This window comes from Argiope bruennichi, chromosome 5 (genome assembly GCF_947563725.1).
Source record: "Argiope bruennichi chromosome 5, qqArgBrue1.1, whole genome shotgun sequence".
Classification (NCBI taxonomy): domain Eukaryota; kingdom Metazoa; phylum Arthropoda; class Arachnida; order Araneae; family Araneidae; genus Argiope; species Argiope bruennichi.
This window is the reverse complement of record NC_079155.1, coordinates 61,422,395-61,450,074: the sequence shown is the minus strand read 5'-3', so window position 1 is coordinate 61,450,074 and position 27,680 is coordinate 61,422,395. Positions and strand designations below refer to the sequence as shown.

At 27.4% G+C, this 27,680-nt stretch overlaps 1 protein-coding gene across 1 annotated transcript in view; it reads right to left on the bottom strand.

The window, feature by feature from the left end:
- The window catches only part of LOC129968279 (zonadhesin-like), a 42,576-nt gene that overhangs the window by 1,966 nt on the left and 12,930 nt on the right, over nucleotides 1-27,680 (bottom strand). The window contains exons 7-23 of the mRNA XM_056082135.1: nucleotides 26,033-26,209; nucleotides 25,006-25,050; nucleotides 23,752-23,928; nucleotides 22,723-22,767; nucleotides 21,450-21,626; nucleotides 20,421-20,465; nucleotides 19,150-19,326; nucleotides 17,244-17,288; nucleotides 13,725-13,763; nucleotides 11,387-11,563; nucleotides 10,008-10,055; nucleotides 8,294-8,470; nucleotides 7,365-7,409; nucleotides 5,663-5,839; nucleotides 2,850-2,894; nucleotides 1,770-1,946; nucleotides 886-930 (exon numbers count right to left, since the gene is read on the bottom strand). Coding sequence (XP_055938110.1) covers nucleotides 886-930; nucleotides 1,770-1,946; nucleotides 2,850-2,894; nucleotides 5,663-5,839; nucleotides 7,365-7,409; nucleotides 8,294-8,470; nucleotides 10,008-10,055; nucleotides 11,387-11,563; nucleotides 13,725-13,763; nucleotides 17,244-17,288; nucleotides 19,150-19,326; nucleotides 20,421-20,465; nucleotides 21,450-21,626; nucleotides 22,723-22,767; nucleotides 23,752-23,928; nucleotides 25,006-25,050; nucleotides 26,033-26,209 — 1,818 coding nt within the window. The remainder of the gene's footprint in view (nucleotides 1-885; nucleotides 931-1,769; nucleotides 1,947-2,849; nucleotides 2,895-5,662; nucleotides 5,840-7,364; nucleotides 7,410-8,293; nucleotides 8,471-10,007; nucleotides 10,056-11,386; nucleotides 11,564-13,724; nucleotides 13,764-17,243; nucleotides 17,289-19,149; nucleotides 19,327-20,420; nucleotides 20,466-21,449; nucleotides 21,627-22,722; nucleotides 22,768-23,751; nucleotides 23,929-25,005; nucleotides 25,051-26,032; nucleotides 26,210-27,680) is intronic.

Below are 27,680 nucleotides of genomic sequence, written 5' to 3'. Positions count from 1 at the left end.
AAATGGATACAAAACCTGTGTTTTTGTAAGCTGCACGAAGCAGCACCATTTTAGTGTAAAAATTTAATTTATGGAAATGAATGAAAAAATTGTCCAATATGACAAAGAAACGAAAATATCAATTTTTTAAAACGTTACATTTTAACAAAGTATTAATATCAGATTGATATCGAAGAAGAAAATATTTTATTTTCTTTAATTTACCAGTTATTTAAGCAAAATCATCTTTAGCAATCCTTTTTAAAATAATGAATCTTTCTTATACCATTTTCAATAGACATAATATTGCCGTATTGAAGAAAGACAGTCGAATCTCCAAGGCAGAATGGTCATGACACTGGTCTCATGATCAAGAGACCTGGGTTCGAATCCCGCTAGAGATAATGCGATTAATAGTATATGTAAATACTTAATTCCTCGATTTTATCTTTTTCTTTATTTCATGTTCCAGAAGATACTGGACATTTCTTTAATTTACCAGACAAGTGTTCTGGACTTTTCTTACTGTCTCCAGAAGAGTATTCTGGAACTTTCTCTGCTTGTATAAAAGCAGAAGATTTGTCAGTTACTGTATTCTCAGTTCTGAGTTCAGTTAATAAATTGGTTTAGCTCTACCTCTTGTGTGTGTGTGTCATTGAGTTCTATACTATAGTTCTACGTGAAAATATAGGGAAATAACGTAAAACAAGAAATTTATTTCAAAGAGAGAACTACATAAAAAGAATAGTTCATGCTGAAATCTTCGTCAAAAACAAGCAATTATCGTTTAATTTTCAATTAAAGTAGAATAAATAACTTAAGTAACTAACAACATTTGCACAATATTTATAAGAGTAGTCCTTGTAACATTTCTACTTTGAAATTCGATAACAACCAAGAGCTTACCTGCATCTTGTGATACGGATGAGATAGCAATTGGTGCACGCGGACCTAGAAAAGGATATTACATTATTTTTCGATTTTACATCTATTAAAAGTAAGATATTGTAAAATCAATCGATATTTAGAAATGAAATTGTAATTTCTAATATTTTAATGAATATTTAGTAGTATGTAAAATCATTTAAAAAGAAGGATTCACTGCATTCTGATAAAAACTGAGTCCAAATTTATATATCCATATTTCGACCAATTTATAAAATTATTTTTGGAGAAAAAATGTTAAGGAAATGTCATTGTATTATTTCGCTTTTATTATAGAATATCTACTTAGAACGCGATAAACTAAATAACTAATAATAATCTAAATAAAAAATTAAATTGCTTCATTTAATTTAGCTACTATTCTTCTTTTCTTTTTTAATACCTAATGCATTTTGAATGAATTACATAAGTGCAAAGTGTAATTTAAAGTAAATATAATTTTAAATAAATAAAGCATATTTAACAAAATTAATATAATTTTGAATAAAATAAATATAATTTTTATAAATTCTTAATATTATATGTAATTGGTCTTTATATTCCCCCCCCCCCTTCATTTTTCAATTCACAACAGGTATCAGATTATTCTAAGTTTTTAATTTTAAACTCAATTTCTTTACTAAGAAAGAGATTTTGCGATCTGATTTGGGCATCATTAAAAAAAAAATCCTAAACAAATACTAGAAAATATCAAAATAGAATGCTACCCTAATGAATAAATTTAATAAAAAATCATTCTCACGGATTTGCTATGCAACCTATGTACAAGAACTTAGGAAATATCAATGCAATATAAAATTACTTTTATTTTCTTATTACTTTTATAAAGATTATAAGGTACTTACACTGGTCTTCCGGAATGCATACAGCATTGGATTCAGGGCCATCTCTTATGTAGCCAGGTCTGCAGTAACAGCCAGGCTGGCAATAAGCGCAAACATTCGCGCCTCTTCCACAATAGTCTTCGCATACCTGTCCAACTCCACATACATCGTACACTTCGTTTGCTCCACACTGAATACCTGGATGTAAAAAAGAATGATAACTATTACATAGGTATATCGGGACGATTTCTGTCATGTATTACGCATTATCAGTTTGAATTTATTTTTCTACGCTAAACTAGCGTTTTTATCAGATATAATTGACATAAAAGGAAATAAAAAGCTGCTGGAGGAAATTGATATCAATAACAAATACCAATAACGGTCATGTTGCTTATTCTTTAGAAAAATTAAAAACAATGCACTTCCAATTTCCCATTTTCTACTGAAACTGACCAATTGCCAAAATAAATCTTTTCAGTAGAATATGGAATATAAAGATTTAGTTCAATAAGGATAAGAGAATTCATTCTTAAAATATTATACTGAAACCATGCTTTTGCAAATCGGGCTTAACGATCCCACAATGTTGGAAATTCTCATATAAATAAAGAAACGAAAACCTTAAATAGAGAGACATGAAAAATCAATCAGCGATTTTTAAATAATTGCATTTGAGAAATCAAATTTCGAAATGGTGTCAGATCATTTAGATTTTTTTTCTTTCTTGCGGTATCCGAAAACCAAATATTAAAAATCGAAGCAAGAAAATAATAGGAAACCATTGTTTGAAATACAGAATGCAATTTTTAATTGCTCGTATTTTCGGTAGGCAATTGAAATTACTTGTGAAACAAAGTGAAATACCGTATTTTTTAATTTTTAAAGACGTTATTTAAAGTTTTATTTAATAAGTTAGAGGAAAGAATGAATATTTGAGACTAAATTTGTTTTATCAAAAACATGTAATTAAAGTATCGTTTCCAAATTTTAATTTGAATAAATAACTTAATCAATTGACATGATTATATCAATATTTAAAAGAGTAGTCATCGTCGAACAAATTTAATCTTTTCGAAACTCGACTAGATTAAATCTTACCTGCATCTTGAACCGCGTATGAGATTTCAACTGGTGCGCGAGGACCTACGAAAGATAAAAATTGACGTTACTACTTTTTTTGAATTTACGCAAATAAAAAAAAAATTTTTTAAAACTGCCATATGAATATATATATATAAATAATTAGAAAAGTTCAATATTCAATAACATATATATTTTATAAAAGATAAAATAATATAGCTTAAAAAGGACAACAGAAAAATATGAAATTATTAATCATTCTATTCTCTATATCAATTCATATTTAAAAAAAATTGTAGTTGTAGAATTTAATTGTCTATAACGTAAATAATTGTTCTCTAAATTTATAGTCTTTTTACAAATAGACTATTCTCAAAGCCGCTTTCCTGATTTAGATCACGGAATTCTATAAGAACTGACCCTTCTGTATGTTTGGCCATATGTGAAAAACATCTGTCAAAATATATGAAAATAAATTAATTAATTAACAAGTTAAATTTTTCAAGCTAATTTGTTTTCTGAACTACATATATTAAAGAATTTAATATTTCGTGTTAATTAATTATTAATTAAAATTTAACTAGTATAAGTAGCTTAGAAATGAACCATCATGCTTGAAAGAGTTAGTAAATAAAGAACCTGATGATAAAAAAAATTAATATTTACAAATAAGAACTGAATGTTTCGTGGTTCATATATTAAAGAATGAAAAGTATTATTGTTTAGTTTTTAAATCACTTAATAAAAAAGTGTATTTTAAAGCTTACAAGAACAGACGTTCTCCTTTAAATGATAAAAAGTTATTTAATTAAAATTCAATTTATGTAATATAAGTAGCTTAGAAAATGAAACCCCACACTTGAAAGAGTTAGTTAGTAAAACTATGATGGCAAAAAAGTAATGAATTAAATTTAAATTTTCTCACATTCATGGATATAATCATTATTTGCGTACTAGCATAAAAAGGAAAAATTATTGTAATATCACATTATGTGTGTTTGCTTTTAGCGTTTCTGCAAGGAAAAAAAAAAACTAACATTGGTCTGCCGGAATGCATACAGCTTCGTATTCAGGGCCATCTCTTATGTAGCCAGGTTTGCAGTAACAGCCAGGTTCGCAATACGCACAAACATTAGCGCCTCATTTGCCATTTCATTTTGCCATTACAACAAAGTAAGAAAGTTTTAAATTATTGGTTGATTTTTAAAAAAAGCATTTAATCAGTATTATTCTTAAACAGTTTAAAAATCATGTCACGTTTGTGATATGATTAAACCAAATTACATTGATTTAAAATATCTCCTGTGGAAATTGCAATATTCTGTTTAAAGATCCAATTCAATTGAGCAACCAATCTGTTAAAAATCATCCATTGCTGTAACAAAATTAGATAACATTTAAAAAAAAATCGGCCCTCTTTCCTCCAATATGCCTTTTTTGAAAAGCCATACCCATATAAGCTTAATCATAGCTTCTGCACATATGTCAATAAAGATTTCTATGGTCTCCTTAAGTATCTATTATCATAAACCTTAGCATTGCTCAACGATGATCTTTGAAATTTGAATGAGTTGATCGCAGTGAATAAAACATAGAAGAATTAAATAGAATCTCAAAGTATTTAAACAATTTAATCGATGAAGGATTTACATTTCAATTCTATATATATATCTATAAGCCGGCTAAAGGAGTAAGTACATTTGAAGCCCCGTGACAGTGGGCCTGAATGTAACTGCTTTAGATCACAAAATTTATAATATTACAAAATCGAGCCAAATTTATCTTCTGTATTCTCAACCCACAAAAATAATAATAATATATTATTATTATTATTTTTGTGGGTTGAGAATACAGAAGATAAATTTGGCTCGATTTTGTAATATTATAAATTTTGTGATCTAAAGCAGTTACATTCAGGCCCACTGTCACGGGGCTTCAAATGTACTTACTCCTTTGGCTGATTTATAGATATGCTGCTAACGTCTCTAAAATATTTTATATTTTTCTATTTAGAAATTATAAACTATAAATTAAGATGTTAAATTTATTTTATCTATCTTTTTAAAATATACAGTGGGTTGCTCTTGAAGCTTGGATTTTTTGCAATTTCGTTTGAGAAATTTTAGAAATTGCAAGAAAAGGAAGAACAAAGATTGACAATCGTGTTAATTATCGACGATTTTCCTTTCTATTATGTTTTATGAATAAAAAATATATTTTTTTAATTCGGGTGATACTTAAAATAATGATTTATTATTCAGTCATACCGCAAAAACGCAACCTTGGCCCTTTCATATCGTCGGGGAAAATTGAAAAACCATCATTGTCGCCACTAAACACTGTCGGAAAATGTAGTTGAGTCCTAATGGCGATCACTGACAACGGCACAATCCGTAGAAGGCATATGCCGTCAAGTGTATACGGGTAGTAAGCCTCGCGACATTCATTTCCCCACTAGAGCAGCGAGAACCAACCATCAAAACTGAAAGCGACTCCTCCCCATTTTTGGAGAATTCCTCGGTTGGTTTTTATTTCAATCATATACAGTAACTGAAAGTCCTTTAACATATTTGAGAGGTAGCCTTGGGAAGTAGGAACAAATAAATTTTACAAAAAAATATAGGATCACAAAAGTTCAGAGTGACCATAAGCTAGACTCTTTTTATTAATTAATCAAGTATGAAAAACAAATCAACTGAAGTGTGTGTGCAGTGGTGGATCATGAAATACCTAATTCCCAATAACGCTATATCACTTGGCACATTCATTACAATATAATATTGCATTTGCATTCTTAGTTTTAAGATATCTTAAGTATATAAAATACTAACATTGATCTGCCGGAATGCATACAGCTTCGTATTCAGGGCCATCTCTTATGTAGCCAGGCTTGCAGTAACAGCCAGGTTCGCAATATGCGCACGCATTTGCGCCTCTTCCACAGTAGTCTTCGCATTCCCATCCGACGCCACAATTGTTGAATACTTCGTTATCACCACACTGATATGCTAATTGTGTGAAAAGGTTTTTATAAATACAGCTTCATTTGCAAGAATAATATGTCATGTATTAAGATTATCTGTGCAATTTTTTTTTCTTATTCAGTTAAGAAAACTAACTAGCATAATATTTTATTATTTCAAACAACACGTCATGGATCCCAATACTAATTTCAAACGATAGACTTAATGAAGAAGGAATCATGATAAAAGTCTTAATATATCTTTTTAAATTATTAAAATCATTATTATATAATGTATGAATTATTTTGAATTAGACATACTAAAGACCAACATATAGAGAAAACATATATAGATGATTTTACAAAACTGTATCCGAAAATCCATGTACTGAAAATCGGATTATAAAAGAAATTGCCTTATAATGATATCAGACTATCGTATAACGAATCAATTCGAAGAGCCAAGCAATCTATATTTACGTAGAAAATTCTCTTACATATGAATAGACTGGTAGTCGTGAATTGTGATACTGAGGGAAAACTAGATGGCATGGTCTCCTCCAAACATTCTTTCATACTTTTTAATAAAGGTACTATTTCTCTCTCTCCGAATAAAATTGTGGAACATTAGTAAGGCCACGAATGCCCTGCATAACAGCAAATTGCGGAATATTAATCTTTGGCGTAAATTTAGTGCTTTTACTAAATCTATCATGTGATAATGGGAAATTTGTTTTTGGTAATTGATCCCTGGAATGTTCTTAATATCAACCGAAAATTAAATTTCGTTTTGGATGAATTTTATTAAAAAAACATTCCCATCGTTAAATGTTCACTTTATTAAATTTCTATTAAAACCAAATTTGTCACAGAATTACAATTGTAATCATGATAAATCATACCAATTCTCAATATATTCAAGTCATTGTATGTTTTGAGCTATCGTGTTTACATGCTTGCGTACAGTAAGTACAGAGCATTAGATAATTAATTCTTTGACGCTTTTTGTTCTAAATTTGAGAGGTCTCTTAATTATGTGTACCAAATTTTATTTATCTAGCTCTCTTCATTTTGTGAACTATTATGTTAATATATACTCTGATAGCCAGACAGATGGACTGCAATTGAACGGATTTCGTTGAAAATTTGTATTAATTCAACAAATTTGATGTAAAAAATCATATACCAAATTTCATCTTTCTAGTTCAGAGCGTTTTCGAATTATCCTGTTCATAAGCAAACAGACATAATGTCAAAAATAGGTTTTCTGAATTCAGGGAGATCTGAGACGTGTAGATTCCTCAAACTCACGATTTTTTTAAACGATTACAGTATTTGCTCTATACTTCTTACACGAGAAAATAAAAAAAAAAATGGAATTAAATTCCAGAATAATGGGACTGAATTCATCTTTGCCAGTGAGTTTGATAGCAGAAAAAAAGACATTAACATTCCATTTTCTTTTTTTCATTCAACTAAAAACATCACAGTTTTGTATCAACTGTTCTATATTTATAACAGAAATCTTTCTTTTGTTAAATTTGTAACTCAGAGCGAGCTCAAAAACATACCCGCATCTTGACTGAAATCTAAGCTTGAATCTTGAGCACGTGGACCTAAAAGAAATATTTTGATATTAGTGCATCTTTTGAATTTACAAAACAAAAGAAATATAGATTTAAAAAGTAGTTTCCCTGCTGAGCTAGATTATACATAGATAAGAAACAGCTGTAAAATAATGGAATATAAAGAACTTTATTATTTATGTTCCTGTACCACAAAAAAGTATTGGCTAAAAACGTTTAAACATTCGTTGTCTAAAATTTATTTAAAATTGTAGATTTTTTTTTGTTTGTTATTATTTATATAATCTTTCCTCCAAATTTGTTGCTGGAATCTAAAAATCTTAAGACAACTAAACGATGCCGAGGTTGATGATGATGGATGTTTAAGGAGGCCAGATATATCTTCATATTTTATAAGATTATTTCTAAACTTTTATTGTTATAGGTCTGCTCGAAAAGCCGCATATCTGAAGGAAAATAGAGAATATTTTAAAAAGAATTATTGTTTCTTTTTATTGATAAATTTAAAAGATTACAAAATAAGAGAGAACAGAGGCTGACTTTCAAAACGTATAGCAACAACATCCATCTGTATTAAGATGGATGATTTATTTTTATGAATAAACATTATTATTTAAAAATATGAATAAGAAGAATAGAATAATTAGAATAGAACTTTTTCGTTTCATTTCTACATAATGATTTTTAAGTCTTATCAAAATCTGTCTATGGTAGCTCAGAAGCAAGTCGATTTTACATTAGAATATAGGTTGCAAACGTAGTGGGCGATGGATTAGAGAATCAAGTTAAAGAATAAGACACAATATAGAATGTAAAATTCATAATAATACTTCAGAAAACGGCAAAAATATTTATAATTTAAGCTTACATTTACTTCTTAGTTATAAGTTATCTAAAGTATATAAAATACTAACATTGATCTGCCGGAATGCATATAGCGTCGTATTCAGGGCCATCTCTTATATAGCCAGGCTTGCAGTAACAGCCAGGTTCGCAATATGCGCACACATTTGCGCCTCTTCCACAGTAGTTTTCGCATTCCCATCCGACGCCACAATTTTCGAATATTTCGTTATCACCACACTGGTAATCTGTTAAAGTAAATGTGAAACATTTTATATAAATAAAATTTCATTTGTGAAAGTATTTTATATTATCTGCTCAAATATTCTTTATCAATCATAACAAACAAGCTACTATTTTATATTACTATTGTTACTAAATACACTGTTAAACTGTAATGATCATTTCGAGTAATATGTAATAGATATTATAGTAATAATTTTATATATCACAATAAGAAATTCAAAGACGATTTACGTTTTTAACAAAAATATGGCATAATATTTGTTGAGAAGGAAAAGAAAGGCATTTGAAAAATGTGAAAATCACTTAGTAACGGATCTACAACAAGGTTCATGTTCGTACTACTTCTTCATTAACACACTTATACTGTTCATAAAATATTTTATCAACTAGGGACCGCTTAATTTTGCCGACAATGGTATTTTGCTATCCTAATATGAATTTGTATATGCATTAGAAGTATATATTTTTTTTCATACTTTCACAAAATTCAAAAATTTCTGTCACGGAACAAATTTACTAAAAAAATAAACGCTCTGTCCTTAATTCTAAGCATGCTATAATCTAAATATATATATATATATATATATATATATATATATATATATATATATATATATATTCTCTTAACATCTTTAAAAAGTTTCTTCAATTTATTCATCTGTACGTAAATTCGTTTTTCTTTTCATTTTATTTTGATAATATTTAACCGTATTTAACCGTCATGTATAACTCATTAAAAAACGACCAAACAGAATCGCATTTATTTGAAGTTTTTTTTAATTGCCCAGGAAGTGAACTCAAGTAAAAAACTACAGTTTTTTCTGTAGGTGCTGCCAAATCATGTAGATAAATAGCACGATGTCCATGACCAAAAAAAGGAATAATTATACAGATTCCTGATTTTTTTTTTTTGAAATTGCATGTATGTTTTACGCCCTACACCTTACTTAAAAAGATATTAAAGATATATTAATGAAGAAAAGTGCAAATAAATAATCTTTACATTAGTCAATATAACTGACATTAGTTGTTGACTTTCAGTTGTTTGTTGCAGTTTCATTTTTCTGTAATTAATCATAAATTATATTTAATCACAGCAATATTAGACTAATATTTTAAAATTACATAAAATTAATTTATTACAAACATATTTCAAAGAAAGAAATTCAATGGCTAAGATCTATGAACTAACGAATATAATAGACGTGGGGGGGGATAAAATCCTTAAATACTTCTGTAAAAAACTTTTATGTTATAAATGCAATAAAAGATATAATTTAAATCAAAAATTACTAAATATAGAAAACATGTTTAAATAAAACAAAGTAAAAAAGGCGATTTGGATGTTATGTTTTGATAATTTATAAAATAAATAAAAACAAATAATTTAAAAAATACGAATTTAAAAACACCATTTAACCTTCTAAAAGGAATAAACAAGCTATTTTAAACTATTTACATTAACTATATTTTATTCAGTGCACCAATTTTAAGTAAATGAATTAAATTTTTGAAGGGCAAACCAGTCGCTAAACTTACATGTATTTTGAGGTAAGAATGGACGACTTTGATCTGGAGCACTTGGACCTAAAAAAAGATTTATTTAGACATTGATGTATTCTTCGAACTTGAAAAACTAAATTGTGAAGAAATAAACAAATAACTGTCAAAATATTAGAAATTTAAATGCAAAATCAACTTTCAATAAATCTTATCAATTTTCATACATTCTAAATAAACTTTAGTCTTTAATGATTGCAGTAAAAGTATAATACACTCCACTGAAATATCGAGAAAATACATTCTTGATTCATATGTTAAATGAATCAACTATAGATATTTGTAAAAAGTAATTCACAGAAAAGGCTGATAAATTATATAACTACCCATACAGTTTATATTCAATCATAACGCCAAATGATGTAATTATTAATATTCCTTAGAATTTTTGTTGAAAAATTTATTGTTTCACTTATTACTAATTAAAATAATTTATACTTATCAAGTTTCATAATAATTAAGTCTAAAATATTACACCCAAAATTGTATTATTCTAAAATAAAGTTATAAATTTAATGCTTTTTAGATGTTAAAAATTTTTTTTATAAATATATATGCATTTCAAATTGTAATGTATTTATTTTTATTTACATTATTAATTTCAGATTTTTTAGGCATTTCAATTCTTCTAACCGATGAAATAAATATTAAGTTTACATGCCATTATTAAAAGTAAGAAAATAGTATTTTTTAGTTCTTTCGATAAATCAGCAATTATAACTCAGTTATTTATAGAATTCTGACATGCATGAAAGTGGTAGATTATTCCTAAATTTTAACGACAACGGTAAAAAAAAAAAAAAGAGCTGAATTTTTCGACATAGTAGGAATGTTAGTGAAAGATATTTCTACTAAAGTAATTCAAAATAATAAAGAAAAGCTTGACTTAATAAATAATACTGACTTAATAAACAATAAAATGACTTAAAAGAATAAAAACTTTTATATTTTTATTACTTTTAAATTTTATCTTCTTTATTAGCACACGTGATTATTGTACATTTTTCAGATGAGTTCATATTGTTTATAAATGCCATATTGTTATGAAAGTTTTTTTTTATTTCTTTTTATTAGGTTAATTTGTGGTGATTATATGGCATAGATTTTATTTTCTTAAATGAAGTTTTGATATGTACCTCAATCTAAATAATGATTACTTCTTGAAATAATGAGTTTTGTAATTTCATGTATACTAGTGTTATATGTCATTAATCTCCTATGGAAATTGGCTTTTCTAGTTTCAATTTGGTTTTGTCACGAATGCAAGCCAACCAATGAATTTCTAATTGTAAAACTTTTATAAAAAAGAATTTTGTTTTTTACATAATAAATGAATGAAATTTAAATCATGAACTAACAGCTTTCTGGAGGGATGCAGATGGTGTTTGGACCTCTAAATGCCCTCAAGTAGCCTTCTTTACAGTAACAGCCGGGATCCTTGCAATCAGCGGTACAGAAAACCGGCCCCTCGTTACAGTACTGATCACAACCGCCACAATAGTTGTATTCTTCGTTTATTCCGCAGGTTGGTAGAACTGAAACGCAAAATGTTATTGCATTATATGTCTAAAAAGCAATTATCGAAAAAAATTCTATGCTGTTAGCGCAAAACTTTTTAAGCAATTCATGTATAAGAAAAACTTGTAACTAAATTTTCATTTTAAAAATCTGACAATAAAATGACAATCTTCGGAAAAAAGAATTTAGAAACTTCTTATAAATAAGGTAGTATGAAAAATGTACAGAGAAAAAGTTTATTTAAAAAAATACCCAAGAAGTAATTTATTGATCTCAAGCTAACTGTATTATTGTTTCAAACTTATTGTAACTGTATTTCATTTTGAGAATTGTTATTTCATAATGGTACAAAAATGGTATAGACAATTAAATTTATATCCAAAGTTACTTTTTTCTAACATCAATTATTTTTAAAAATGTAGAAAAGAAATGTTTTTTTTTTAAATCATATTATGAGAATTTATAAAGCAGTAATAAATATATGAATATTATTATATATTTTTTTGAAATGGAATAAAAGACAGTTTCATTTCGTATTCTATTTTCAAAACCATTGCTTTATGTAGATGTTTTGCGTCTCTAAGTTGTGTAATATTATGAGACATTTCTTTTAATAAAATATTCAATTTAATTACATTATTTTACATATTCAACATGTTAATGTATTTTTAATTGATATATATATATATATAATATTGTTTTCTTAACTTCGTGAATGTGTATTTGCTTTTATGGATCTGTTATGATCCTATTTCCGGCTTCTACGCTCTTGCGCAATAGCATTCATCGTGTCTAGTTTTATAAATATTACGATAATTAAATGAACGTAATGAAAGAATAACTTGCCCGATTAATTTTGAAAAATTCTTAATATTATCCTAATATTTCATTATTCGCAGTATTTGTATTTTTTATAAACTTATTTATTTGGAAACTAGAAAATAAAGTACAGGGTGTTTATAAAGTCCCGGACCCATTTTGATGTTTAATAACTCATAAAATAATAAAGATAGATTTAAATTAATAACATAAATGGTTAAATAGACTCAAAAAGTTTCATGACCCTTGTCAATGAACTTCCACGTGTGCCCCCTTCGTCGCACGGAGAATATCACGTCGATAGTCAATTTCACGCCAGGTAGCGACAAGCATGTCGGCATCCACAGAGCCATTTGCGCACATTATGGCGATTAACAATGCCAGAAACATGAAAGGATGCTTCATCGGAGAACGTTATGCTCTTCAGAAAATCAGCAGCATCTTCTATCCTCCTTAGCATATCTGTTGCAAAGGCCATCCTCCTAGGCCTATCGTTCGGTTCCAAAACTTGAACAATTTAAAATTTGTATGCATGCAGTCTTAATTTTTTCTTAATAACCTTGTACACCGTCGAAATTGGGATATCCAATTCTGTTGCCGCTGATCTCACAGATATTCTAGGATTGTGTAAAAATGTCTCTCTGACACGCTCAACATCAAAATCACTTGTGCAAGGACGTCTGGAACGTTTCTTATCTTCGATACTTCCAATTTCTAGAAAATCCTTTTTCCACCGCAAGATGCTGTTTTTGGATGGAGGATCTTTTTGGTAAATTCTTCTGAAATTTCTCTGTGCTTGCACTATCGATTTCATTTCTATAAACCACCATAAAATATGTGCTTTCTCTTGTGGTGCTTTCTCTCCTTAATATTCGCTAGAATAAAACATCACATACAAAAGTACTACATAGAACAAACACATCAAAAGTAAACATAACATTGCAATAGTTGCCAAAAACAAAAGAGAGAAAAATGCAATTAATAATCAGACAATATTTAGAAAAGTACAGATATTTAGACTTGAAAATCAAATTATCTGAAATTAACCACACGTGCAGACGATATTTACAAAAGTAAAAATATTCAAACCTGAAAAGGAAAATATATCAGTTATTCCATCAATAAATGCCATAAGTTTGTTTATATCTTTATTATTTTACGAGTTATTAAACATCAAAATGGGTCCGGGACTTTATAAACACCCTGTATTTTCATTGATTTCGATTTTCATCTCTTTTCAACCTAATGATCCAAGGCAGCTGACTAGTTTGCATATTTAGCAATTTCTCACTTTTCAAAACAGCAATTTTTAGCAAATGAAATCAATCTTTGAAGCATAAAGCTAGTCCATAAACTTACCTATATCCTGAGAAAAGGATATACTTTGATCTTGAACTCCTACAAAAGATATACTTTGATGTAATTATGTATTCTTTGAACTTACAATAGTGTAAAAGTGAAAATCAAACAGTAAAAGAATATGTGATTGGTTTGTAATAGAAAAGTACAATAATCCTATTCCATGTATGCTAAATTAATTTTTTTGTTTAACTATAAAGAAAAATTACAATAAAACTGCATTCAATGATGGAAAATATTTTAATCAGCCAAATCATTCTCTGTGAAGTAAAATATTTAATAAAAAATGCTGATGATTTTAAACTATATTTTAATTATTAAAATATTAAAGTGAGAATTTCCTAAGAATTTCAGCTCTTCTATATAATGTAATAAATATTAAATTTAAATGTCGTTTCTCCGAGTGCAAGGAATTACGGTTTGTAGTTCTTCCTGTGTTTCAAACAGTACAATACAATTATTTCTAAAATTCTCATCTGTGTACAAATATCAGACTGTTCTAAAAAAGCATTCTTAAGATTCAACGGCAGTGATAAAAAAAATTACATTTTCGGCATTGTATAAATATTAGAAAAAGATAGGTGTGTGTGTGTGTGTGTGTGTGTGTGTGTGTGTGTGTGTGTGTGTGTGTGTGTGTGTGTGTGTGTGTGTGTGTGTGTGTGTGTGTGTGTGTGTGTGTGTGTGTGTGTGTGTGTGTGTGTGTATGATTGTGTATTATCGGTAATTATTCATAACCGCCACTGGTGATTAAGAAATAAAATTAATTGAAATTAACAAAATAATAATAGAAAATAACTAAAATTTTAAAAAAATTAATTGACACTGAAAATAACAAAAACAAAGATTCCTTCAATAAATAATACCTTGCCGAATGAAATAATTAAAAATATTATATATTTTTTCCGTTTTAGATTAGACATTCATCATTATTATTAGAACAAGTGATAGTTATATATATTATTGATTCAGTGCATGTCATTATCATTATAACAATTTTCTAAATTGCTTTTTTATTTAAAGTTTCTTTGTGTTGATTATACGGCATTAATTTTTTTTAAAATTGGTGATATGAAATATATCTCTTTTTGAAGAGTTATTATATCTTAAAGCCTTGTATTTTTGTAACCTATCTTTTCAAATTCTCAAATTTCTGTCCAGATTTTTTTTAAATGCTACAATTATTCTATTTTCTGTCAGACTGATGATCTTTATTCCTCTTATGAGTCTTATTCTGTGACCTTGTATGCCTTTACTTTTGGCACCATTTTAGTCGACGAATCTTCACCATCAAGAATATTTGTTGTTGAAGGAGTCTTTTGTTGCTGTTCCTATTTCTACAATAATCTTCAGACATTCTTTTGTTAGTTTCTAGTCATCCACTTTTCTATAAGCATTAAACAGTAATAATAGAAAACTGTCCAATTAATATTTTTAGATAATAATGTCGACCTTTCAGTTGGTTGCCTCAATTAAAAAGTGCTAATTTTGGAAGGCCGTTACCCGTTAAGAATTTAATTGTTAGGACTTTTAGTTTTCAATAATGCAAGTTCCATGTCGACTCTTTATGCTGCGATTGGTGAATGACAAGCTATTTGCCTCATTGTTCAACTTTTTAAATGGATTTTATTAGGGTGTTTGGAGTATTGAGATATTTAATACTACAATGTATAAAATTGTGTTAAATAAAACTATTGACAGTGAAAATTCTACTAGCATTAATAAGCAAATATCAGCAGTAACAATTCTAGAAGCTCAAGATGCATTGCAGTTTTTTACTTCCTGCCCTCTAAAATTTTTGATAGATGCAAAATTGATAAACATTTGGTTAGCATATTGATGGCAGATTCAACAGCTATTCAGCGCAATACTAAGAACATGATAACTCGAACTTCATTTTAATGCTTTCTTTCCTTAAATCGCAACAAGAACATTAAAACTTTCATAAATGCGGGTCCAGATAACCAATAAATAACTATTCCGATTCTCCTTGAAGTCACTCGGAATATACTGAAAGAGTGGAACTCCACGATAGTATAAGTAGGAAGTATGGCTGAACTTGTGGTGAATAGCATATAAGCCAGTTAACAACTCTTCCCCCCGAACGATCGTTTTGGTATAATGGTTTAGTTACTGGACTGCTAACCACAAGGTCCCAGGCTCTATCCTCGAGCATCGCATACCGCTGAAAGCCCTAAAGGCCATCACCGGCCACAGTACACTTTCACCCGTAGGAAGTACATGCCTTCGATAGTAGGAGTTACACCATTTCTGTACCCACCGGGGTGAAGAGAGCCATCCTCATATCGGAAGCTACATACCCCCAAAATGGAATCTCCCCCGGAAGTATTTGGACCTTAATAATACCGACGTACTTTGTACTTTGCCATTCTGATAGAATTCTATGTGTCCTTTAAAATTTTTTTCGCTCTTTTATAACTGGATCCTACAATCTCAAATTTATATCAAATTTATTAAATTAAATACAGTTCTTTTCAAAATAAACGCTCTGTTTGTCTTCATACTGCTGATAGTCTTAGAAAAAGATTACTTACCTTCTCTCTGAACGCCTTTCATAAATTTTTGAATTCATTTATTTGCACAATGAACATGTTTTATTAATTGTTTCCATTATGTTATAGAGTAATGTCTGCATTAATTTTTAGTTCACCGAATAAATCTGCTAACAAATCGCATCTATATGAAACTTCTTTATTTATATTTGAAAAGTGAACTTATACAACTCTTCAATCGTTCTAGACGCTACCAAATTCTACAACGTGATTTTAAGGATTTTAGGGTGCCACTATATTATAACTATATAGATAATGACCTAAAATTATAATATTTTATGTTTTAGATCCCACAATAGTACAAAGAAAAATATTGAAGCGATATTAGTAAACAAAAAAAATATTCACATTAGATTCTTGACCTGTTAGATTCTTGAACGTTATTAGTTATTTAATTTCAGGTATTTTCTTTTTTACTTCAGTAATAAATCGCAGATAATATTTAGACACTTTAAATATGAAAAACTATATTAATACTTTACATAAAATTTATATAAGAAGAAAAAACAGATGTCACAGAGGAAAAGGCAATGTGATTTGTAACAATGATAATTTGTTAACATGTTAACAACTTATCTTATGTTAAACAAATTTTGAAAAACTATGAAATAAACATAAAACGTAGAAAAAAAATAAAACCTTCAATTAGTTCTCTAGAAACTGTTATCATATTTAAATTACAATAAAATATTAAATTTGTATCAAAATAATTTGTATTTTATATCAATAATTTCAAAAATTTAACAAAAATTTATTCTCTCATTACTTTTTCATAAAAGAATCGGAATTTCAAAAAAGACAGCAGTTATAAAAGCATCTGAATTAAAAATACAGAAAAAATAAAAGTAGCATGTTTTAATCGATTCACCTAATTATTTTTACACTCAGGACATCGATTTTTCGCAAATGAATATAATCTTAAAAGCCCAAAATCGGTCTTTAAACTTACCTGTATTTTGACTGTAGGATGAGCTTTGATCTTGAGCACGTGGACCTAGAGAAGATAAATTTTGATGTTAACATTTAATATTAAACTTACAAAATAGAAAATTAAAAATAAAACTGTAACATATAATACTGACTTTATATGATATTTTATATATTAAACTGACTTTATATTTGGAATTGAAATGGAAAATTACAATACTATAATTTTTCCAAATATGCAAATTAAAAGTTCTTATCTTCCTAATTTCAGTAAAAGTATAATGCACTATACTCAAAGAGTAGAAAAATATTTTATTATAAATATTGGTTTTCAGTAAATCAAGCAGTTATAAAAGCATTATTTTGAGTAAATCAATAACAAATATTTGTAAACATAGTTCACAGAAAATGTTAATAAATTATATGATTATATGTATTTCTGTTATAAGAGCAACTGCTAAACTGTCACTTCATGACTTTTGAATCTGATAATTAAAATATTTTGTACTTAGAATGTTTAAAACAGATAATAAAGTTTTAAAATATCAAATGATTAATGAAAGAATGCTGTACCATAGTAGTTTTATAATTATAATGAATGAGTTCAGGAAATTTAATAAAATTAATTTTAAATTATGTAAATTTTATTTATAATATTAATATAAGAATTTTTTAAGAAATATATTATCCAATATAATAATATTAAAAATAATTTCTGAAAGTAGAATAAATTATATGTTGCAGTTCTTTCTATGTTTCAGCAGCATGATGCACATATTTATAAGAATTCTCGTATGCATACAAGTATCAAATAAGTTCTTACAGCTAAATTATTATAAGTAACCTTAGTGTCATACAAGACGTGAATCTTTCGCCGTAATATGAACATTAGTGAAAGATGTTTACAGGGTGATTGTAACTAAAGTTGCATTTTCAAAAATTGGAAAAAAAGAAGAGCCACTTGTTAGAATGTTCTGATATTTCATCTCAGTATACCTGAAACAATGGGAATTTGTTTTGGGAAAGAAAAATTCAAATGTTTACCGATATGGCGTTGTACTAACATAAGATGCTAATTAAAAGATGTCATAGGATGCTATGACATTTTTTGTTCAAAGCCTGCCCACACGATTAGGTGGTGCCACAGTGGATAGAAAAGAAAAACAGTTTTTAATTATTAATAGGCCGAAAATCTCTGAAAAAACAGAAATAAAATCGGGTTTTAACTGTCCCTTGTGCAAAAAGCGTAGAAAAATCAACTGATGAAACCATCAAGTATAGAATGTAGGCAACGACTTATTGAAGAAATGTTCAGTATAAGGGCTACCGTTTTCTTCTATGAATTGAAAGCACAAAAAGTATGTTCTATAACAGATCAAAGTTTTTCATTGGTGGTAATGGGAATAAATTGAGTAGTGCTTGTTTTCAATTCACCTTAGTTCACAATCGCATTTGTCAGATTTTACCGAGTTTTTAATATTGAATCTGTATTATTTTACTGAAGTTTGAAGAAAATATACTCTGCCGAATTTTTAATAACCTGAAAGGGTGCTAAGCTTTCAGCTATATAGTGAGGGATTTCTTTTCATTTAATGTAAATATAAGTAACTCAATTTAAATGTTTCATTCCGAATTCGAATAATTATTGTTGGGGCCTCCAAATAAATGTATATTATTTGTCATTAATCACTAAGGGAAATCTATATTGCTAAGGGCATAATATAGACATAATATAGACATTAATATAAGATGATTTATAATTGAATAATAAAAAATGAAAAATAATAAAATAACCGGAACCTAAGAAAACCAAGGCTTAATTTAATTGGAATAAACATTTTAAATCAAAAATAGAAAAATCTTTAAAAAAATTTTAAGCGTAGTGAGATTTATAGATTATAATTTTAGATGATAAATCATTAACTAACAGCTTTCTGGCGGGATGCAGATGCTGTCTGGACCTCTAAACGCTCTCACGAAGCCGTCTTGGCAATAACAACCGGGATCCCTGCAGACCGCAGTACAGAATATTGGTTCCTCATTACAGTATTGATCGCAGCTGCCACAATCTTTATATACTTCGTTTATTCGGCATTGTGGTGGACCTGAAATGCAGAAAGATATCGAATAGCTGTGCTGTTAAGCATAAATAATTTATTAGTAACACGCCTTAGAAAATCAGTAGTAAAATGTCATCAAACATATTTTTTTATTTAAGCATTCCATGTCAAGATCAGTAAGTTAATTTCAGAATTTACACCTTTGGAATCTGACGATTAAATGGCAATCTTCTAAAAAAATGTAATTGTATACTTTTAAATGATTAAGTTGGAATTCAAATATAGAAAGAAAAATTCATTTATTACGCAAAAAATAAACCATTATAATCGAGATAAATTGGTTATAGTTAAGAAGAATTTTAATTTCTATTCAGTTTAAAAATCTTTGTGGCGCACATTTTGAATAATTTGCGGAATCGCGAAGATTTTGTTTAATATACAAAAACTTCATTTCACTTTCTTTTCCCAATGAAGCAAAATTTTAACAATAAAAGAAATATCCCAAGCTATAAATACATATACAGTTTTTTATATCCCACAGGAAGGATTCAAAGGCATTTGTTTCTTCATAGGAACTAATAAGGGTACCTTCGAGAAACGAAAGTAGAACATATGATGAACATACGAAAAGAATGTAGATCCAAAACGGCCTCCAGTTGTCTACTTGTAGAGCTCACATTCGCAATACAGTTGCATTCATATATATATATATATATTTTAAGTTGAAAAAAACTATTTCAGCAATTTGAGATAAGAAAATAATATTAGTAAAAGCAGTAAAAGTATTTGTGCATATTTCGTAAAAAAAAAAAAAAGTGTCTTTCAAAATGCCTAAATTTCTAGCATAAATCAAAATTATTCCTCATCAACATAATAGCTTTATTTTCTTCATAGTGTAGTTTGTTTCGAAACAAATTATTGAAACGTGATGCTTTGCTGGAATGGATTGAGTTGTTTAATAATAATTATGCTTTGATAATTTAAGATATAGTTATAAAAGTATAAAAATGTCTATTTAACTAACAAAAAATAATAAAAGAGGTTTCATAAAATGATTCATATAAATATTTTATATAAAAAACAAAAAATTTATCACACAGATTTCATTTTTCATGATAAAAATGAAACCATAATCTCACCATTATTTTGAATCAAAGAAGAACTTTGATCGTTAGCACGTGGACCTAGAAAAAATAAATTTTAATATTAACATTCTCTTTAAATTTAGGGAATGAAAATGTAAGAAGAAATCAGTAAATCTACTACATATTTAGAATTGTAATAAATCTTTATAGCATTTCCTACTTTTTTTCATATATGATAATTAAATTTTTGATTCGCCATGAGGTACAATTAGAATATATTTTAATGCATAACATTACGGATAAAAAATAATTTATTTCTTCGATTGACTTTTGTAGATATTTACGAATATATTTCTTAGAAAATACTAAGAATTTATATTATTGGTTAAATTTTCTTAAAATTTTCTATAAATGACTATAATATCAACTGATGAGCTTTTATTAAATATTTCCTCAAAGTTTTTAAGTTTAATATAAATTTAATACATCACGTAATAACTCATTTATTTGTTTGTGATTAGCCTATTTCAAAATTTTAAAATGTTTTAAATAAACAGTAACATTTAAAATTGTTTTATAATTATAATGCATTTTAGATAAGTTTAGAAAAACAAAATATTCCTCTCCAATTGCCTTTTCTGAATTTTTATTCCAAATATTCAATTTAGAATTTGACATTTCAAAAACATTATCCAATAAAATAAATATTAGATTTTGATTTCATTTTGAAATTTGGAGAGAATTATATTAATTAATTCTTTCTATGGTTAGCAGTTATTTTTGAGATTTGAAGACTTATTTATGAGTGCCAGATTAATCTCAACGCTCAATTCTTCGAATTTAATGTTAGTGGCCAGATAACAGCAATCTTTCGGCATAATGCAGACATTAATGAAAGATACTTATAATTGAATAATAAATATAAAAAAATGAAGAATAATAAAATAAACGGAACCTAAGAAAATCAAGGCTTAATTTAATTGGAATAAACATTTTAAATAAAAAAAAGAAATGTCATTAAAAAATTTTTCAGCATAGTGAAATTCATAGATTATAATTTTAGATGATAAATCATTAACTAACAGCTTTCTGGTGGGATGCAGATGCTGTCTGGACCTCTAAACGCTCTCACGAAGCCGTCTTGGCAATAACAACCGGGATCCCTGCAGACCGCAGTACAGAATATTGGTTCCTCATTACAGTATTGATCGCAGCTGCCACAATCTTTATATACTTCGTTTATTCGGCATTGTGGTGGACCTGAAATGCAGAAAGATATCGAATAGCTGTGCTGTTAAGCATAAATAATTTATTAGTAACACGCCTTAGAAAATCAGTAGTAAAATGTCATTAAACATATTTTTTTATTCAAGCATTCCATGTCAAGATCAGTAAGTTAATTTCAGAATTTACACCTTTGGAATCTGACGATTAAATGGCAATCTTCGAAAAAAATGGGATTGTATACTTTTAAATGCTTAAGTTGGAATTCAAATATAGAAAGAAAAATTCATTTATTACGCAAAAAAATAAACCATTATAATCGAGATAAATTGGTTATAGTTAAGAAGAATTTTAATTTCTATTCAGTTTAAAAATCTTTGTGGCGCACATTTTGAATAATTTGCGGAATCGCGAAGATTTTGTTTAATATACAAAAACTTCATTTCACTTTCTTTTCCCAATGAAGCAAAATTTTAACAATAAAAGAAATATCCCAAGCTATAAATACATATACAGTTTTTTATATCCCACAGGAAGGATTCAAAGGCATTTGTTTCTTCATAGGAACTAATAAGGGTACCTTCGAGAAACGAAAGTAGAACATATGATGAACATACGAAAAGAATGTAGATCCAAAACGGCCTCCAGTTGTCTACTTGTAGAGCTCACATTCGCAATACAGTTGCATTCATATATATATATATATTTTTTAAATTGAAAAAAACTATTTCAGCAATTTGAGATAAGAAAATAATATTAGTAAAAGCAGTAAAAGTATTTGTGCATATTTCGTAAAAAAAAAAAAAAAGTGTCTTTCAAAATGCCTAAATTTCTAGCATAAATCAAAATTATTCCTCATCAACATAATAGCTTTATTTTCTTCATAGTGTAGTTTGTTTCGAAACAAATTATTGAAACGTGATGCTTTGCTGGAATGGATTGAGTTGTTTAATAATAATTATGCTTTGATAATTTAAGATATAGTTATAAAAGTATAAAAATGTCTATTTAACTAACAAAAAATAATAAAAGAGGTTTCATAAAATGATTCATATAAATATTTTATATAAAAAACAAAAAATTTATCACACAGATTTCATTTTTCATGATAAAAATGAAACCATAATCTCACCATTATTTTGAATCAAAGAAGAACTTTGATCGTTAGCACGTGGACCTAGAAAAAATAAATTTTAATATTAACATTCTCTTTAAATTTAGGGAATGAAAATGTAAGAAGAAATCAGTAAATCTACTACATATTTAGAATTGTAATAAATCTTTATAGCATTTCCTACTTTTTTTCATATATGATAATTAAATTTTTGATTCGCCATGAGGTACAATTAGAATATATTTTAATGCATAACATTACGGATAAAAAATAATTTATTTCTTCGATTGACTTTTGTAGATATTTACGAATATATTTCTTAGAAAATACTAAGAATTTATATTATTGGTTAAATTTTCTTAAAATTTTCTATAAATGACTATAATATCAACTGATGAGCTTTTATTAAATATTTCCTCAAAGTTTTTAAGTTTAATATAAATTTAATACATCACGTAATAACTCATTTATTTGTTTGTGATTAGCCTATTTCAAAATTTTAAAATGTTTTAAATAAACAGTAACATTTAAAATTGTTTTATAATTATAATGCATTTTAGATAAGTTTAGAAAAACAAAATATTCCTCTCCAATTGCCTTTTCTGAATTTTTATTCCAAATATTCAATTTAGAATTTGACATTTCAAAAACATTATCCAATAAAATAAATATTAGATTTTGATTTCATTTTGAAATTTGGAGAGAATTATATTAATTAATTCTTTCTATGGTTAGCAGTTATTTTTGAGATTTGAAGACTTATTTATGAGTGCCAGATTAATCTCAACGCTCAATTCTTCGAATTTAATGTTAGTGGCCAGATAACAGCAATCTTTCGGCATAATGCAGACATTAATGAAAGATACTTATAATTGAATAATAAATATAAAAAAATGAAGAATAATAAAATAAACGGAACCTAAGAAAATCAAGGCTTAATTTAATTGGAATAAACATTTTAAATAAAAAAAAGAAATGTCATTAAAAAATTTTTCAGCATAGTGAAATTCATAGATTATAATTTTAGATGATAAATCATTAACTAACAGCTTTCTGGTGGGATGCAGATGCTGTCTGGACCTCTAAACGCTCTCACGAAGCCGTCTTGGCAATAACAACCGGGATCCCTGCAGACCGCAGTACAGAATATTGGTTCCTCATTACAGTATTGATCGCAGCTGCCACAATCTTTATATACTTCGTTTATTCGGCATTGTGGTGGACCTGAAATGCAGAAAGATATCGAATAGCTGTGCTGTTAAGCATAAATAATTTATTAGTAACACGCCTTAGAAAATCAGTAGTAAAATGTCATTAAACATATTTTTTTATTCAAGCATTCCATGTCAAGATCAGTAAGTTAATTTCAGAATTTACACCTTTGGAATCTGACGATTAAATGGCAATCTTCGAAAAAAATGGGATTGTATACTTTTAAATGCTTAAGTTGGAATTCAAATATAGAAAGAAAAATTCATTTATTACGCAAAAAAATAAACCATTATTGTCGAGATAAACTGGTTATAGTTAAAAAGAATTTTAATTTCTATTCAGTTTAAAAATCATTATCGCACACTTTTTGAATAATTTGCGGAATCACGAAGATTTTGTTTAATATACAAAAACTTCCTTTTACTTTCTGTTCCCAATGAAGCAAAATTTTAACAATAAAAGAAATATCCCAAGCTATAAATACATATACAGTTTTATATATCCCACAGGAAGGTTCAAAGACATTTGTTTCTTAATAGGAACTAATAATGGTACCTTCGAAAAACGAAAGTAGAAGATATGATGAACATACGAAAAGAATGTAGATCCAAAAGGACCTCCAGTTGTCTACTTGTAGAGCTCACATTCGCAATACAGCTGCATTCATTTTTTTTAATTAAAAAAAATATTTCAGCAATTTGGGATAAGGAAATAATATTGGCAAAAACATTAAAAGTATTTCTGCATATTTCGTAAATTAAAAATGTGTCTTTAAAAATTCCCAAGTTTCTAGCTTAGATCAAAATTAGTTCTCATCAACATAAAAGCTTCATCTGCTTCATAATGTAATTAGTTTCGAAACAAATTATTGAAACGTGATGCTTTGCTGGGATTCATTGTGATATTTAATAATAATGATACTTTGATAATTTACGAAACAGTTATAAATGTATAAAAATGTCTATTTAACCAACAAAAAATGATAAAAGACGTTTCATTAAATAATTCATATAAATATTTTATATACAAAACAAAAACATTTTAACAGGGAATTAATTTTTCTTGATAAAAATTAAACTATAATCTCACCATTATTTTGAATCAAAGACGAACTTTGATCGTTAACACGTGGACCTAGAAAAAATAAATTTTAATGTTAGCATTCTCTTTAAATTTATGGAATGAAAATGTAAGAATAAATCAGTAAATCTACTACATATTTGGAATTGTAATAAATCTTTACAGCATTGCCTACTTTTTTTCATATATGGTAATTAAATTTTTGATGCGCTATGCGGCACAATTTTTTATAATATAATGCATAACACTAATATATAGCTTGAAAATAATTTATTTCTTCGATTCATTTTTATAGATATTTACGAATATATTTCTTAGAAAATGCAAAGAATTTTTATGATTGTCTAAATTTACCTAAAATTACCTATAAATTATAATATCAACTGATGAGCTTTTTTAAATATTTCTTCAGAATTTTTCAGTTAAAACTTAAATTCTTCTTTTAATAACTCATTAATTTGTTTGTGATTAGCATATTTAAATTTTAAAATGTTTTCAATAAACAGTAGCATCTAAAATTAATATATATTTATAATGCGTATTAAATAAAATTAGAAAAATAAAATACGTCTTTCAAATTGCCTTTTCTGAATTTTTATACCAAGTATTCAATTTAGAATTTATTTGAAATTTCAAAAACATTATCCAATAAATGGAATATCAAATATTGCCTTGATTTTGAAATTCAGAGAAAATTATATTCAATAATTCTTTTTATGATTAGCAGTTATTTTTGAGATTTGCAGACTTATTTATGAGTGCCAGATTAATCTCAACGCTGAATTCTTCGAATTTAATGTTAGTGGCCAGATAACAGCAATCTTTCGGCATAATGCAGACATTAATGAAAGATACTTATAATTGAATAATAAATATAATAAGATGAAGAATAATAAAATAACCGGAACCTAAGAAAATCAAGGCTTAATTTAATTGGAATAAACATTTTAAATAAATAAAAGAAATGTCATTAAAAAAATTTTCAGCATAGTAAAATTCATAGATTATAATTTTAGATGATAAATCATTAACTAACAGCTTTCTGGCGGGATGCAGATGCTGTCTGGACCTCTAAAAGCTCTTACGAAGCCGCCTTGGCAATAACAACCGGGATCCCTGCAGACCGCAGTACAGGCGATTGGTTCCTCATTACAGTATTGATCGCAGCTGCCACAATCTTTATATACTTCGTTTATTCGACATTGTGGTGGACCTGAAATGCAGAAAGATGTCGTATAGTTGTGCTGTTATGCATAAATAATTTATTACAGGATTTAAAGACATTTGTTTCTTAATAGGAAGTAATAATGATACTTTCGAAAAATGAAAGTAGAAGATATGAAAAAAAATGTAGATCCATAATTGCTACAATTTGTCTACTTGTAGGGCTCACATTCGCAATACAGCTGCGTTTACTTTTCTTTTCTTTTCTTTTTTTTTTTTTTTTTTGAAGTAGAAAAAAATATTTTAGCAATTTGGGATATGGAGATAATATTGGAAGCAGTTCTGCGTATTTAGTAAATATATATACATATAATATTACAACTGTCTAGCATATACCAAAATTTCCCTTTTCAAAAGTAAGAAAAGGACATTCTAATAAATTCTCTCAATTTTCTCAAATTTCTAGCATAGACCAAAATTCTTTTTCATCAACATGAAACTTCATTTGCTTCATAATGTAAATAGTTTCGAAACAAGTTATATTTCCTTCTCTCTGGAATATTTTAAACATTTTCTCTAATTCATGCTTTTAATTGATGACTTTGTTCTCTAACATGGCTTCAAATATATCTCAAAACAATGCTGGTTTTCAATTTTAGCTCCTTGAATAAAGCTGAAATCATATCGCATTTATTAGAATGTCCTTTCCTACTTTTGAAAAGGGAACTAATAGAATGTTCCACTTTCCCTAAAACCTTTCCTATCATGTAGTTAAATAATATAAATTCAAGGAGCCTTAAGAACTGTAATTATGTAGAGGAACTTAATTATGTAGAGGAAATCATGAATATTAAAAAAAAATTATAATAATAATAAGTATTAGACGTCACAACTTTTGAAAGGTAAGCATTGAAGTAATATTAAGGAGGAAAGGATGAATGTAAAATGTTCAAGTCAGTTGCTTGACTTCACATTAAAGTTTATCTGATTTAAAGTGTATTTTTTATTATAAATCGATTATTATCAATTAATCTCAACTTAAAAAATTTTATTTAATAAAAGTAAATTAAAAAATTATTATATTTAAGCTCAGAAATAAATAATTATGTTTAAACTCAGATGTATTAGTCTAAATTATAGAAGTCATAGAAAATTAATTTCAAAAAAATTTTGTCAAATGAAATATGAATACTAAAAATAAAAATTCAAATCTTGAAAATCTATAAAGTAACAGGAGTTTTTTCATAAAATTTCTAAAACGTATTTAAAAAAGCTATAAAGTATTAAATTTTTATCTAAAATTAATTATATTTGCAAACAATACTTAAAATCAGTTCAAGTAACCTCCCAAACCTTCCTGGTATATTCTCCAATTAGTCTTTTCTCACTCTTCCCCTACAAATTTGTTGACCTTGAGCAAAGCCACTAATGCCTTGCATGGCACTGGTGGACTGTTTTTTTTTTTTTTTTTTTTTTTGAAATATTGATATACGGCGTAAATCCAACATTTTTACAGAATA